This window comes from Chrysemys picta, unplaced genomic scaffold, assembly GCF_011386835.1.
Source record: "Chrysemys picta bellii isolate R12L10 unplaced genomic scaffold, ASM1138683v2 scaf1590, whole genome shotgun sequence".
Taxonomy (NCBI): Eukaryota; Metazoa; Chordata; order Testudines; family Emydidae; genus Chrysemys; species Chrysemys picta.
The window spans coordinates 1-14,000 of record NW_027054296.1 but is presented as its reverse complement, the minus strand read 5'-3'; the positions used below and the strand labels follow the sequence as shown (position 1 = coordinate 14,000).

Genomic DNA, 14,000 nt, shown 5'->3' with positions numbered 1-14,000 from the left:
AAGAGTTTAGTATTTGCTAGCATTTAGTGTGTGCACTCAATGCTCTACGCTGCGCAGTGCTGTTTGCACACTCGGTACGGTATGCTAGATACGTGAGCAGTAACTGCTTGTGTGTATATGGTGGGGGACCTATTTTTTTTCTGTAGAATTTCATGATTGTAACATGGTAAATGGCCTGGTCTACTCACAGCTGGTAGCACTGTTGCTATCATCAGCGGAGGAAGTCTGCTGGACAGGAATAAGTGTCTGCATTTAGTTTATAAGTGCCTCTAATGGCCTGTTCACCATTTGTAGAGCCATAGAAATGCTGGGCTAGAAGGGACCTCAAGAGGTCACTGGCAAGACCAAGTAAACCAAGACCATCCCTTGTCACACCCCAATGGCCCTCTCCCTCAAGTCCCCTGGGAAGGCAGATCAGTATTGTATGTTGCTAACACTGGTGTAGTATTCTGGGAAGGGTTAAAGGTGTGAGTGAGTGGGGAATGGAAGGTTCCTTTGCAGGTTTCAGGAGGCCAAAGGAGGGAGAGAGAGACAAGGGAACGGGTTAACTTGACACTCCAGCTAGGCCTGGATAAGAGGTTGACTCCAGCCCAAGGTCACTGCACACAACAGATTCTCTGCTACCTGCCAAGAAAGAGGGGGGCCGAGCTTCCACTCCTGCCCTGCCATAAGAAAGGAGACTCACAGAACAGAAACTGCAGGGGCTGCGAAAACGAGGGAGACTGTGAAGGTCAGCGAATGGGAGAACAGCCGTCTCCCATCCCCTGAAGCTGGAGTGTTTTGGGGAAGCTGAGGAAGCCACCGAAAACCGGTTCAGACTGGGGCAGAGAGCAAAAGCCCTCAGGAACACCTAGGGTAAAAACCCTCCCGAGAGCGGAAGCAAGTTGGAGATTTACAGCGGACCCCGGACGACCTGTGCCCAGGGAAGAACTCCCGTCCACCCTTCCCCCCGCCTTCTTCTTACATTACACCCAGACTTGGGTTGTGCGTTCCTTCCTTCCTCAGAGTGACGTGGGAAACACGCAGCACTCTCCGCTGTTATTTTCTTAATAAAACTTTAAACTTAGTTACTTGGTGTGCTCTCTTCATCTCCACCCCTAAAAATCCCGCTGCCTTAGACTGATCACCTAAGGTCTCTGGCAGCTTGGTAACATAAATCTGTCACACCCTGACAGATGTTTGTCCAGCCTGTTCTTAAAAACCTCCAATGATGGGGATTCCACATCCTCTCTAGGTAACCTATGTGACTAAGTGGGATATTTTCCTAATGTTGCGTATGTATACTGTGTGTGCCTCAGTTTCCCCCATGTGCTGCATGTCTAACCAAGGTGGGAGGAGGGGTGTCTATTGTTGCAGAGGACCAGGTGTGACCCAATCTAGCAGCCTGGACCCCAGACCATGGCCTGGACACTTGGTAACTTAGCAACTGATGACCTGAAGGCCCATCCCAACTTGGAGCCAGCCAGTTATGGGCAGCAGAGAGAACAGAGAGCTGAAGAGAGAGAGTCACCTGGAGATCTGTTTGCCTGGGAAAGAAGACAGAGGTTGGCGGCGGGGCCTTGGAGGGGATATAGGAGGGACCACAGGAAGGAGGAGTCACTTCTGGGCTGGGAACAAGGAGCCGCCTGAGCCCACCTGGGTGGGGCAAGCCCAGCAGGATGGTGCTGAGAATTTCTTGCTCAAGGCCCCTGAGAACTTCCTGTGTTAGGTTCAGACGTACAAGAAGCCCTTCTGTTTTGCACCAGCTGGGAGTCGATGCAGTCCAGAGACGGGGGGGCTGCATTGCTTCTTTTGGGTGTGAAGCCTTCTCCAGGGGTCCAGTCCAAGTAGACTCACTGCGGCGCGGTCACAGCGAGGAAGGCATGCTGAAGCCTCAGAGGTGTGGTACTGGGAGGTGGAGGAGCCTACGGCTTAACCCCCAAACAGCAAGTATGGTCAATACATTAAAGAGCGGTTCCTCCCATGGGTTGTGGAAGCTGAGAGCGCATTTGCCTGGGGGTCTGCGGCAACCTGTTCCACAGATTAGCTATCCTCATAGAAAGTTTTTCTTAATGTCTAACCCAGGGGTGGGCAACCTTTTTGTCCCGAGGGCCACATCGAGGTTGCAAAATTGTATGGAGGGCAGGGTAGGGAGGGCTGTGCCTCCCCAATCAGCCTGGCTGCCCCCCTCCCACTTCCCGCCCCCTGACTGCCCCCCTCAGAATCCCCGAAACCCCCCGCCCCCGGCTCCTTGTCCCCTGACTGCCCCCTCCAGAGACCCTCCCTGCCCCTAACCACCCCCCCGGAACCCCACCCCCCCGGAACCCCACCCCCTACCCAACCCTCCCTGGCCGCCCTGCCCCTTATCCACACCCCTGCCCCCGGACAGACCCCCGAGACTCCACGCCTATCCAACACCCCCGTCCCCTGACCGCCCCCCCCAGAACCTCCACCCCATCCAACCGCCCCCTGCTCTCTGTCCCGTGACTGCCCCCTGGGACCTCCTGCCCCTTATCCAACGCCCTGGCCCCCTTACCATGCTGCTCAGAGCAGCAGGAGCTTGCAGCCCCGCCGGAACTAGACACACTGCCCCGCAGAAGCTCACAGCCCTGCATCCTTACCATGCCGCTCAGGGCAGCAGCCTGGATGGAGCTAGGCGCGCTGCTCTGCTGGACTGCGCAGCCCCGGCCCCCCGAGCGCTGCCTGGGCGGCGGCATGGCTGTGGGGAAGAGCAGGGGAGGGGCCAGGGGCAGCCTCCCTGGCTGGGAGCTCGGAGGCCAGGCAGGACGGTCCCGCAGGCCGTAGTTTTCCCATCCCTGGTCTCACCTAAATCTCCATCACTGCAAAGCATGCTGATTTCCCCCTTCTTCTATTTTCAGTGCAGCTGGAGAGGAGTTGATCTCAGTCCTCTCCCTAACAGCCCTTAACTTATAGGAAAACTTATCAGGTCCCCTCACAGTCTTCATTTCTCAAGAATAAAGATGTCCACTTTTTTAACCTCCTGTCTTGCATACGACACCTTTGTTAATACACTGCAGAATGATATTTGCCTTTTTCACAATAGCCTCACATTGTTTACACATACTCAGTTTGTGGTCCACTGGAACCCCAGCTCCTGTTCTGTAATATTGGTACCTAGGCTGTTTAATGTATTTCATTTTGTCCTCCTGGCTGAAATATTTGCACTAATCAAGATAAATTCAACAAAGATGGTTTCAGACCAATTCTCCAATTCGTCAAGATTGTTTTGAATTCTAATCCTGTCCTCACAACTGCTGGCCGCCCTTCCCAGCTTGTTCGGGCCTGCAGCATTTCTAAGTACACTCTCCACTAGAGCATCTAAATCATGACTGAAAACGGTGAAAACTGTCAGAGCCAGGACCGACTCTTGTAGGACCCCACTAGCAATGTTATCCCAGCGTGAGAGTGAATCATTGATAACTACTGAGAGTCTTTACAGTCATTTCATCTAGACCTGAGCCATAAACAATGTAGACCAACCTATGTGAGATATAGATGCAGCTGTGGGTTCCCATTCCTTCTGCTGCTGTCTGTGACCTGGGTATCCAGTACAGGAGGGGAGTTTGTACCTTTACTCTGGCTAAGCAGAATAACCCCTTCCCTCCTGTAGCATCCCCTGGGTGTGTGTGTGGTCCCTGTGGGGCTGCCCCAATTCCCCTTCCTCACCCCGCTCAGTGGAACAGATTCGGTTCCACTTGCCCCAACTGAAAAGGAGAGTGGTCCCGGAGTCGGTGCTTTGGAGGTGCAAGATGAGCCAATGCTTGTGTAGGATCTGCACAAAAACAATGCTAGGCACTCCCCCTGCTGGCTATAGCTGCAGAGAAACAAGCCTGTCCTCCCAGAGCCAGGTTGGGACTAGAGGCTGTTCTACAAACACGGCACCCCTCACCCCAACTTTACCCCACCTGTTCCCCACTCCTTCAGTGACTTTACCCAGTGCAGGGGGATCATTTGCTGGGTTTTGCCAGCGTAACCCACAAAGTTTTAGGAAAGAATTGTTATTGATTAGAACAGGGGGCCGGGAGCCAGGATTCCTGGATTCTGTTCCCATTTCTGCTGCTTCCACAGAAAATCAGTCATTTTCCTCTCTTTGTGCCTTTATCCCCATCAATAAAATGGAGCCAACAATGCTCTAGAAGTGCTAGGGATTATTGTATTGCAGTTGCCAAGGTTAGGGCAGGCTGCAAAAGGGAGAGCAAAACTGGTGGTTAACACTGAGGTTAAACTCACCAACCTGTCATAAACTCTGCTTCTCATCCCCCATGCTGGTTATCGAGAAGCTGAAAAAAGAAATCACATTGTGTTTCAGTTTTCTGGCTCCCAATCAGCCCCTAGGTCCAGTACAGTGAAAGTTATTTAAAAACTCTGCTCGTTATACAAAATATTTTGGTAACCCCAAAGGGTCATCCACAGTGCCAGGTCAATATTAAGTTGGATCTTACCCAAAATACCACGCTGCCAGGCAATTCTTTAGTGTCTAAAATGATAGGTTTATTATAAGGAAAAAAGAAAGACAAGAGTGTTAAATGATAAAGCACTCAGATACATACAGCAACTTCAAGGTCCATATATCAAGTTCTTAACAGTACTGGGGAATTCACTGGCTTGAAAGTCCCTCTGGATCACATCCACAGCTCGGATGGGTCATTCAATCCTTTGTTCAGAGCTTCGGCTTGTAGAAAAGTCACTCCAGAGATAAGGAGCAGGAATGACAAAATGGAGATGATGCAGCTGCCCTTTATATTCGTTTTCCAGGTGGCTTGTACTTCCTGTGTCCCAACTACAAACTAACAGCACATGGGCATGGAAAAGCCTTAGGGCTTGTCTACACTGCCAAGTGAGCGACAAAAGTTTTGGTGTTCACCGGTGCTTAAAAAAAACCTTTATAAAAGACGAACATTTTGCCCCTTTCTGTGTGCACTCTGCCCTTGTCAATGCCTCTCAAAGGCACTCCTTCAACATGAAAGCTACTTGACTGGGGAACAGATCCAGTGGTTCCTGCTCGCCTGCCTGGAGCTAGAGCCCTGCGTGGGACTATCTTTAAAATCCCGCTCCCATCCTGTCCCACAATACCCACTTCCACCCGCTCCTACATTCTTTCTTGCATTTTTATCCTGATTCCACTTGCAAAAACCTTAGATCCTGCAAGAGAGACTGACACAGTTTGGACTCACCACTGTGGCACCTCCTGCTGGCTGTCTTGGGAATTACCTTGGTTGGCCAGTGCGCCTTTATCTGGTGATGGCTCGCCACCGTCACTTCTGCTCCAGGACCCATGTCACCCCCCAGGACTGCGGCATCCTCTTCTGGACACAGACCTCTGGCTGTGCCCCACTCGGTTCTCCCCATTCCAGGGACTGACAATCCACTGTCCGGTCACTTCCTCCTCAGCAGCAAGTGGCGGCAAATGGGGGAGACCCGGGGACTCCCCTTTTGGCAGTCTGGAGTCCCCTTCCCAGATGGGCAGGGATGGAGGCTGGGAGAACAACTCCTCCCCCTATGAGCTGCAGCTGGGTGGCAGCAGGGCCCCCTGCCATAAGGAGTGGCAGAGGGGGCTGCCCTGCGTGTGGTTTAAGAAAGACCCCCCTCCCCACCCCCCAAGCCCTCTTTGTAGCTCAGGGCTGCAGTTCCGAACCAGCACGGAGTTCCCTGGGCTGAGGGCACCTGCAGGCCGGGGGTCAGGAGCTTTCAGCCAGTCGTTCTGGGACCTATCTAGAAATCGTTCCTTTAAGAGCGAGTTTATTCCTGTGCCAGTGCTGGAGCTGGCCTGGGTTTGGGCCAGACTCAGCAGAACTCAGCACTTTCTGTGCGCCCGGCGCACTGAGCCCGTTGGAAAATTTGGCTTCAGATGCTGGGCCCCTCTGAAAGGTCTGGCCTGAATGTGGGCTTGTCGCACTCCAGCGCCCAGTGGAGTCAGCATGGTTGCACCAGCTCTGCCCATTTACCACTCTCATGTCCTGGATCGCAGGTCTCGCTCACCGACTCGCTCGCCCAGGGCTTGTGTGGTCGTCTGGACATCAGGGAGATGGAGGATTCCCCGATGTCCCCTGGCTCCGTGAGGTCACTGCCGCTGCTTGCCTTCACCATTTCCCTCCTTTCTCTCCACGTTCAGCGGCTGGACTCAGGTAGGATTCCTGGGGCTTTAGGGCCTAGTCTCTCTCCCACAGGAGCCAGCGGCTGTGCTGGGGAAGGCTGGGCCTCCAGCCTGAGCTCTGTCTGAGGGAACTCGGGGATTATGAGCAGAGCAGCAAAGGTGGCAGCTGGTGGGCAGAGAAGCCAGGGAGCGTTGGGCAATAAATGTGTCTTGTGGCCTACAAGAGGCCCCCACAGGAAGTCACCATCAGGTAGCATGTGGTGGCTGTGCCCAGAAATGTCCCCCTGAGGCTGATTGATTCCTGGTTCAGTGGGACGTGTCCTGCCCCTAGGGGCAGTGGGGATATATAGCTGGGTCCTGCTTGCCGGGACAGTCAGTTCCGTAGAATGGCCCCCAACAACTAGAAACTGTGCCCACATCCTGGCCCTGCCCTTAGCAACTAGAAACCTCTGTCCAGAAACACAGTGGAGAGTTACGGGGGCCAGGGATGTGTCTGAGTGTTCACCACGTGGGGGAGAGCTGGGTAGTGGAGATAAGGGGTAACACGTGGTAATAATCCTCCCACCGGCGCCAGTGGGGCCAGGATTTCAGCTCTGGTGCCGAGAAGAAAAGGGCAGACTAGCTTGGGGGGAGCGTGGGGGCTAGGTGGGGAGGGTGGGAAAACAAGGAGTAGCTCCAAGGCACAGCAGGGCTTTGGTCGCACTCTTCCAAACTCTGGGAGAATTTACGTAAAGTTACAAAGATGATTTTCAAATGGCAAAAATTTAAAAAGAGGAAACCTGGCGGAATCAGGTTTGATTAGAAGTGGTTTGAAAAGGCCAATTATTGGTGATGGGAAAAAATTTTAAACTGTTCTTCAAAATTTCCTACCAATTCTTTTTAGTTCCCCCCCCCCCCCCCCCCCAAAAACTGGGAAGTAAACCAAAAATACTTACTGAGAAATTTTTGACTGAAATTGAAAATTTTCATTTTGTTGAAAAAGCCACATTTGGTCAAAAATGTTTTGATGAAAAAATTTCAACCAGCAGTGATTCTGATAAGATGATCAGTTACAGTCCCTCTGAGTGCTTCGCCTAACTCTGAGACCTGGCTGAAAGCAGGGGGAATGTAGAGCACAATAATGACAAACACTTTATATGATATAGGAAGCCAGAAAAAAATGACGAGAAAAGAGGAGTTGATTTCTAGGAGAAGGAGCATTTTAAAATGTTTCCCTATGAGTGTAGTAATGGTCTCAGTAAGAAGATCACCTATGAGATGTAATTAGCCCTTAAGGCGATATTGTGCCAAATCTAAAAATGAAATTCTGCCTCTCGGGAGGTGCAGCCCAGGAGAGAGCCTGGCTTTTAGCCACCTTTGCATCTCCTGGATCCTGGGCTGTTCCAGGGATTGCAACAGCCCCCAGTGTCCATTAGAGCACCCCTAGGGTTGCTCTAGCTTGCAGCAGCCTCAGCGGCTCTGCAGCCCTGCTATTGGCAGAACGCCAAGTGCTCCAGCCACACCATGTGACACACTTTGGTGCTCTGAGGATACGGTCAAGTATGCCAGCCCTGAGCCACTCCTGCAGAGGGGGAATTGCCCAACCCCCTTTACTCTGCCAGAGGCCAGAATCCATCTGTCTGTGACGGGCCAAGGCCACTCTGAGTCAGTGGCAGAGCTGGGAACAGGATGCAGGTGTTCGTGGCTTCTAGTCCCACGCTCAGTCCCCAGCCCCTCAGGGCTCACAGCATCACATTGCTTCCATTGATATGACTGTCACTATGTCTGTGCTCTGCCCTGCCTTTAAAAAGTCTCTTGGGCGTAACCCCTTCAGCATGCCAGGCCCTCAAGGGGTCACATTTTCCAAGAGGATAGGCCACCTGGCCTCAGTGCCTCTGAGACCGGCCTCTGGGCTCTAGCTCTCCTGTTTCTCATGGTGAGCTCTGCCCAGTGACTACAGAATAGGGTTTATTACTCAACTGGGAGACAGTGTTGGGAAATCCTTAGGTTAGCACAGCGGGGCAGAGGTTAAAACAAGGCTCATAGAGACTGAAGCCAGGGCTCTACCAAGCCAAGCTGGTGTGGATCCATCTGGGCTCTCTCTCTCTCTGTCCCTTTGTCTCTGAGTCCTGAATGAAAGGCCCTGTGTGTCTGTGAACACTGTTCTTAACACAGGCTCCCTGACACCCCTCATCCCTTGTTCTCCTGCTGCCAAACCATGCTGAGTTCATATAGCCAACCTGCATTGGCTCCCCAGCCATTACGTGATGATGTCCCAGTCCCGGCTCTTCCTTTTTCTCTTCCAGGCTGGGTCCTGCATTCACAGGTGCAGGTTGTATTCAGTTCATTTTAATTTTTCTGGTCTGGAACCAGGAGGCAACATATTTCAGACACCCCATGCCTTCCATCTGCCTGGAGAGGCAATGGAACCCTTGTGCATTCAGGGGACAACAATGCAGAGGCTGACATAGAGACACACATTGCTGATAAAAATATTACAGTAAATTCCCATTTCCATCGCCATGATGTATTCCTAGTTCCACTTTGGCTACAGCTTCTTTTCTCCTGGTTCCTTCTACAATGAGTTTCAAGGTGATTGGACCCGATGGCCCCATCAGGGTCCTTGTGGGAGAAGATGCTCTGTTACCCTGTCACCTCTCCCCCAGCATGAGCGCCGAGAGCATGGAGGTGCGCTGGTTCCGATCCACGTTGTCTGCAGTTGTCCATCTCTATCGGGATGGGAGAGATCAGGCTGGCCAGCAGACCGCACCGTATCGAAGCAGGACGAAGCTACTGAAGGACGGTATTGCGAATGGGACTGTCTCCTTGAGGATACACAACATCACCCCCTCTGATGAAGGGACTTACGGCTGCCTCTTCCAATCACCCACCTTTTACGAAGAAGCTGCGTTGGAACTGGAGGTGGCTGGTCAGTAGCACGGGCTGTTGTTTGCCCTTCTCAGCACCAGTGAGCACCGGTCAATGGTGTGTTTCACCCCCACCCCCACAGTTCCGGTCTGTTCAGACTAGTCACCTCTCACAGGAAAGGCACCGGAGCGCTAGGGAACGAGGCTGGCTGTTAATGGGATCGATGCACCTGCCTGCCAACTCCTCATACCCACTGGAGTAACCAGCTCCATGTCCAGCTTCTCCACCCCTCAGCTGCTGGGGCATCTGTCTGAGCAAGGATCAGGCCCCACCTGTTTCCCCTGAACTCCAGGGGACATGCCCCAGATGCGGCTGCTCATCCCAGGGAGTGTGACCCCTTCTCCCACAATTTCCTTGGGCACTGAGAAAGTTTGTGGAAATCTCCCTGAGGCCTCTGCTTCCGGGAGCTGATAGAAAAACTCTAGGTAGCGCCGTGTCTATGAACTGTGGGATGGATACCGTGAGGTCCGTGCGGCCACAGGGGGTGACGGGCGCTTTGTGTGTGATCTACCCATCACGTGGTAGATCTGTATGTGTAAAGTCATGGTGAGGGAGGACACTGCTACACCGCTGGGACTCCCACTGCCACAGGCCCACACTCCAGTCTGCACCAGAGCAGTTCTCTGGTGGGCCCAGGGTGTAGCAATGACACAGGTTCACTCCATTCCCCTCCAGGCCTGGGCTCCACCCCTCACCTTTCTGTCGATGGATATCAGGATGGAGGGATCCACGTGGTGTGTGAATCGGCCGGATGGTATCCGAATCCCCAAGTGCTGTGGAGAGACCTCAGCGGGCAGCGACTAGCACCAGTGATGGAGAAAATATCCCAGCAGGCTGACCGGCTGTTTGATACTCACACTGCTGCTGTTATAAGAGACGCTTCGAACCAGAACCTGTCCTGCTCTGTCCTCAACCCCCGTCTCGGCCAAGAGAGAACAGCAACGATGCACATAGCAGGTCCAGGGCCAGCCTTTGGGAAAATGGCACCCTGGGTGACCTTGTATTTTGGCACCCTGGCCCCTATGGATGCAGTGACCCCTATTGCCCCGACCCCTGTGGCTGCCCTCCCATTGCCCCTGGCCTTCACGGGCTCCCCAGGCTCCCCACAGCCCCAGGGTCCCACTGCCTCTTCCCAGTGCTTAATTTGTATTGAACGAGGTTCTGGGGCTCAGAATGTAGCCCTGGCTGGCCAGTCGGAGAGCGGCGGGTGCTGGCTGGGGTGCCCAGTTCTGACGGCAGTGCCCCCGACAGCAGCAGCGCAGTAATAAGGGAGGCATGGCAGAGGGCGTGTTGCTGCCCTTACTTCGGTTTCTGCATGCTCCAAGACTAGAGTAAGGGAAGGAGGGAACCAGGCAGACGGGGGGAGATGGACCCATCTTGTGCTAGTGCCGAGTAGCTGAGAGGTGGTGCTCACTGATCAAACTGAGTGGGATTTCACACTTCTAATCTGAGACGTGTGTGTGTGTGTGAAACTATTTGTAAAATACACAATAACAATACTAATGAAAAACCCCGTCTCCCCAACCCCTCCTGCTCCCCCTTCTCCCCATCCCCCTGTGCCCCTTCTCCCCTAAACCCTTCTGAACCCTTCTCTTATAATCCCTGCCCTTTCCCCAACCTCTGAACCCCATCCTGTGTCCCTAACCCCTGCAGCCCTTCTGCCCAACTCCCTACTGCACCCCTTCTTCCCTATCCCCCTGTACTCCCCTCCTGCACCCCAACCCCTGCACTGTGCCGCCTTCTCCCCTAACTCTCTTGCACCCCTTGTCCCCAACCACCTTCTGCACCCCTTCTCTTCTCCTATTCCACATTCCCTGCTAAACCTTTCTGAACCCCCTCTGCAGCTAAGCCCTGCACTCCCCTCCTGCACCCCAACCCCTGCACTGTACCCCTTCACCCCTAACCTCAGCAACACACCTGTGCTCCAACCCCTGCACCCCCTTCTCCCCAGCCCCCTTTTGCATCCCTTCTTTCTTAGCCCCTGCACTCCCTTCCTGCACGCAGGTGGGGAAAGTGACCTGGATGCAAGGGGCAGCTGGCATTGCTGCTCTCTCCCCCCTCCAACTCCTCGCTCGCATTGCCCCTCGTGCCCCCTGGGGGGCTGTGAGGGGGGAGCGAGGAGTAATGTCAGGGCTCCCTGCATCCAAGTCACCTTCCTCCCCTGGGCTGGGTATGGGGAGGGCAGAGAGCAGCAGCTCCTGATGCCCCACAGCACAGCCCAGATGGGGAAAGTGACCTGGATGCAGGGGGCCCTGGCACTGTTCCTTGCTCTGCCCCCTCCCACACAGCCCCCTAGGGGGGCATGGAAGAATGTAGGGGGCACAAGCAGTATCTGTGCATTACGGCTCCACCACCTTCCTCTGCCAGGAGGAAGCAGGAGAAATCTGGTGCCCCTCACACGGTGCCTCTGGGAGTTTGCTGCGCTCTCATGCTGGCTGGCAGCGAGCTCCTCTGACAGTGCCCTGGGCAGTCTCCCAGGCAGCCCACCTCTAAGGCCAGACGTGAGCAGGTCCAAGCCCAGCACGGCCAGCGTGCTCGGCCCCAGCAGAACAGAAGCTCTCACAGCAGACGGCCTATCTGCAGTGTAGCCAGGGCCTAGCCAAGTTCAGTGACCAGGCCAAAGCTTGGGCTCCCGTCAGCCTCATGGGAGGAGCCACTTCTCATCTCTCAAAAGCCTGACCAAAGATGCCTGTGAGATCCTCCCAGACCACTGCAGGATGCTGCGGGCTCCCCTCACTACTGCTGCTGCCACATCCACTCTGTCTGGGTTCAAATCAATGCAACTTTGCCTTGCAGATGTGTTCCTCCCAAGGACCTCTCCCTGCCAGCTGGCTCTGTCGGTGACCCTGGCTGGTGTGGTTTTTCTCACCCTCTTGGCCAGTTACTGCTTCTGGAAGCAGCACAGAGCGAAAGGTAGGGTGGCCGAGGGGAAGGGGTGCTGTGGAACCGGAGCGAGGGTCTCCTGAATTCAGAGAAGGTTGTCGGGGGGCTTCCGTCCCGTGCCAGGAAGAGAGATTTGGGGGACATCAGTGAGAGGGCCGGCGGGAGAGGGAGTGAGCAATGGCAGAGAGGAGCTGAACTCACCCTGGGGTGGGGATCCTGGATGAGCCACGACTCTGGGTGTGACCTGAGAAGCGCCAGATGTAGAGTCACTCCTTTGGGTCTCACTGTAGAATAGAAAGAACCTGACCCTAGGTGCTCAGTGAGTGTCGGGATCACTCCGTCTGAAGCAGGAACGAGACCCGGAAAACTGGGCATGAATCTGTATAGTCACTTGTATCACACTCGCACCTGTGAGCACCCCACACACCTATGGGGAGACAGTCCTGGCCCCAATGAGTTTATAATCTAATTAGGGCAGGCACATGAAGAGCAGGGGGGAAACTGAGGCACAAAGCAGGGAAAGGACTTGCCCAAGGATACCCTGCAAGTCAGTGGCAGAGCTGGGAATAGAGCCCAAGTCTCCCGAGACCCAGCTCCGCAGCTCATCCATTGCCCAAGCTACCTGCTAACGTCCGTGTATCGAACAGGCCTGCTTGCAGGCAACGAGGAGCGGGAGCTATTCATCAAGGTCCCTCCCACATCCAGCAAGACTTATGGGGCTCCCTGGGAGTTGGTGAGGCTAGTTAGAGCCAAAGGGCACTGACAGCATGTAGGGCTATGGGGGATGGCATCGTCCACCCCCTTAATCTTAGTCCTTGTCTACATCCAAACACGGTGTCGCTGTGACCCGCACCAGGATATGGAAAGAAAGCAGCACAGGTTGCTGGTGTGGATGCAGTTATAGCGGGATGAAGGCGCTTACCCCAGTAGAGCTACTGCCATTGGGGAGGGGGAGACGCTATAATGGTATGAGGCACCTTTGTCCCAGTGTAATTGCATCCACACTAGGGGGTTGTACCACTATAACTATCTGGGTAAAACATCACCCCCCCCAACCGCCATAGCTACAAATGCTATCCGTGCACCGGGCCTTAGGAATTACAGCCCAGTGACATTCATGAACAGGAGTGAGATCCCTGTAAACGTGACACTGCAATCTTCTCCCCCTCTAGACACTCAGCAAGCTGAACTGAAGAAACAGATACGTGAGTGTCTATTGTTACTACTACTATCGTTATTATTAATAACAAATTAAAAAACAGGCTTGTGGATGTGACCCACTGGTGAGTGTGTTACAGGCCCCCCTGTGAGCCAATTCGCAGAGCCAGGCTCTCTGGCTGGGGCTGTAACAGCTCCTGTCCTCTGTGGAATGGGACAGGGGGAACCTGTGACCCATGCACCAGTTGATTATGTACTTTCTCTGTCCCAATCAATACGAACACTGGATAAGCCCCCATGAATGTGATAACTGCCCTTTTGGCCAACACCCTGGGGACTGAAGTGGGAACTTCCATGTCTGAGTTCCTGCTGATGAGTGTTACGCTCCCAGCACATACCCAGAGAAGTGAGCTGCACGCTTCCAGCAAGTGCATGTGTGCTTGTCACGTAACATGACATAATTGCCTGGAATCCAGAACCCCGACACGGTTGTAGTAATTTAGATGGAACAAACAGTTAAAGACGACAACACAACATGTCACTGTCCAATATTAAACAGAGTTAGACACCTTGGGGGTTTGGTATCCAGAGACCTCAGCCTGCTTTGTACCATGGCAAACACACCATTACAAATCTTTTAACCTTTCATTAAAAATACAGAAAAGAAGGAAAAACAGGTAAAGCATTTGAAATGTAAAGTCTTGCACAAGACTTTTGTTTTAATGACATCCCCTGTCCCCTTTGCCTTCAGTGAAAGAGTTTAGAAGGAACCTGCCCCTCCCCAGACCCCGACCATGGCTGAGAGTCTCTTAGACGGTGTTAAAGATGGGAATAAGTCTCCTTTTTGGAGAAAAGAGAAGACGTTAGTAGAGAAGTAGAAGTTTGAACTGGGCAATGACCCATGGCTTGGCTAGGCTATGCCTACCGTGAGGAGAGCCGGAGGCAAACCAGCACCATG

The 14,000-nt window shown here is 53.6% G+C and overlaps 1 protein-coding gene and 1 long non-coding RNA gene across 2 annotated transcripts; one reads left to right on the top strand and one right to left on the bottom strand.

Annotated features, from left to right (window-relative positions):
- Positions 1-280: 280 nt before the first annotated feature.
- Positions 281-1,360, bottom strand: LOC135980010 (uncharacterized). The gene is made up of 2 exons (XR_010597246.1): positions 965-1,360; positions 281-913 (listed from the first exon to the last, which is right to left on the bottom strand). It is a non-coding gene; the product is annotated as an uncharacterized LOC135980010 (long non-coding RNA).
- A 7,085-nt stretch (positions 1,361-8,445) lies between these two features.
- Positions 8,446-13,089, top strand: LOC135980009 (butyrophilin subfamily 3 member A2-like; the record flags this gene model as incomplete). Its single annotated transcript, XM_065580103.1, has 3 exons — positions 8,446-9,002; positions 9,677-10,117; positions 13,057-13,089. Coding segments are annotated over exons 1-3 (823 nt in total), but the record flags the coding sequence as incomplete, so codon positions are not given.
- Positions 13,090-14,000: the final 911 nt, after the last annotated feature.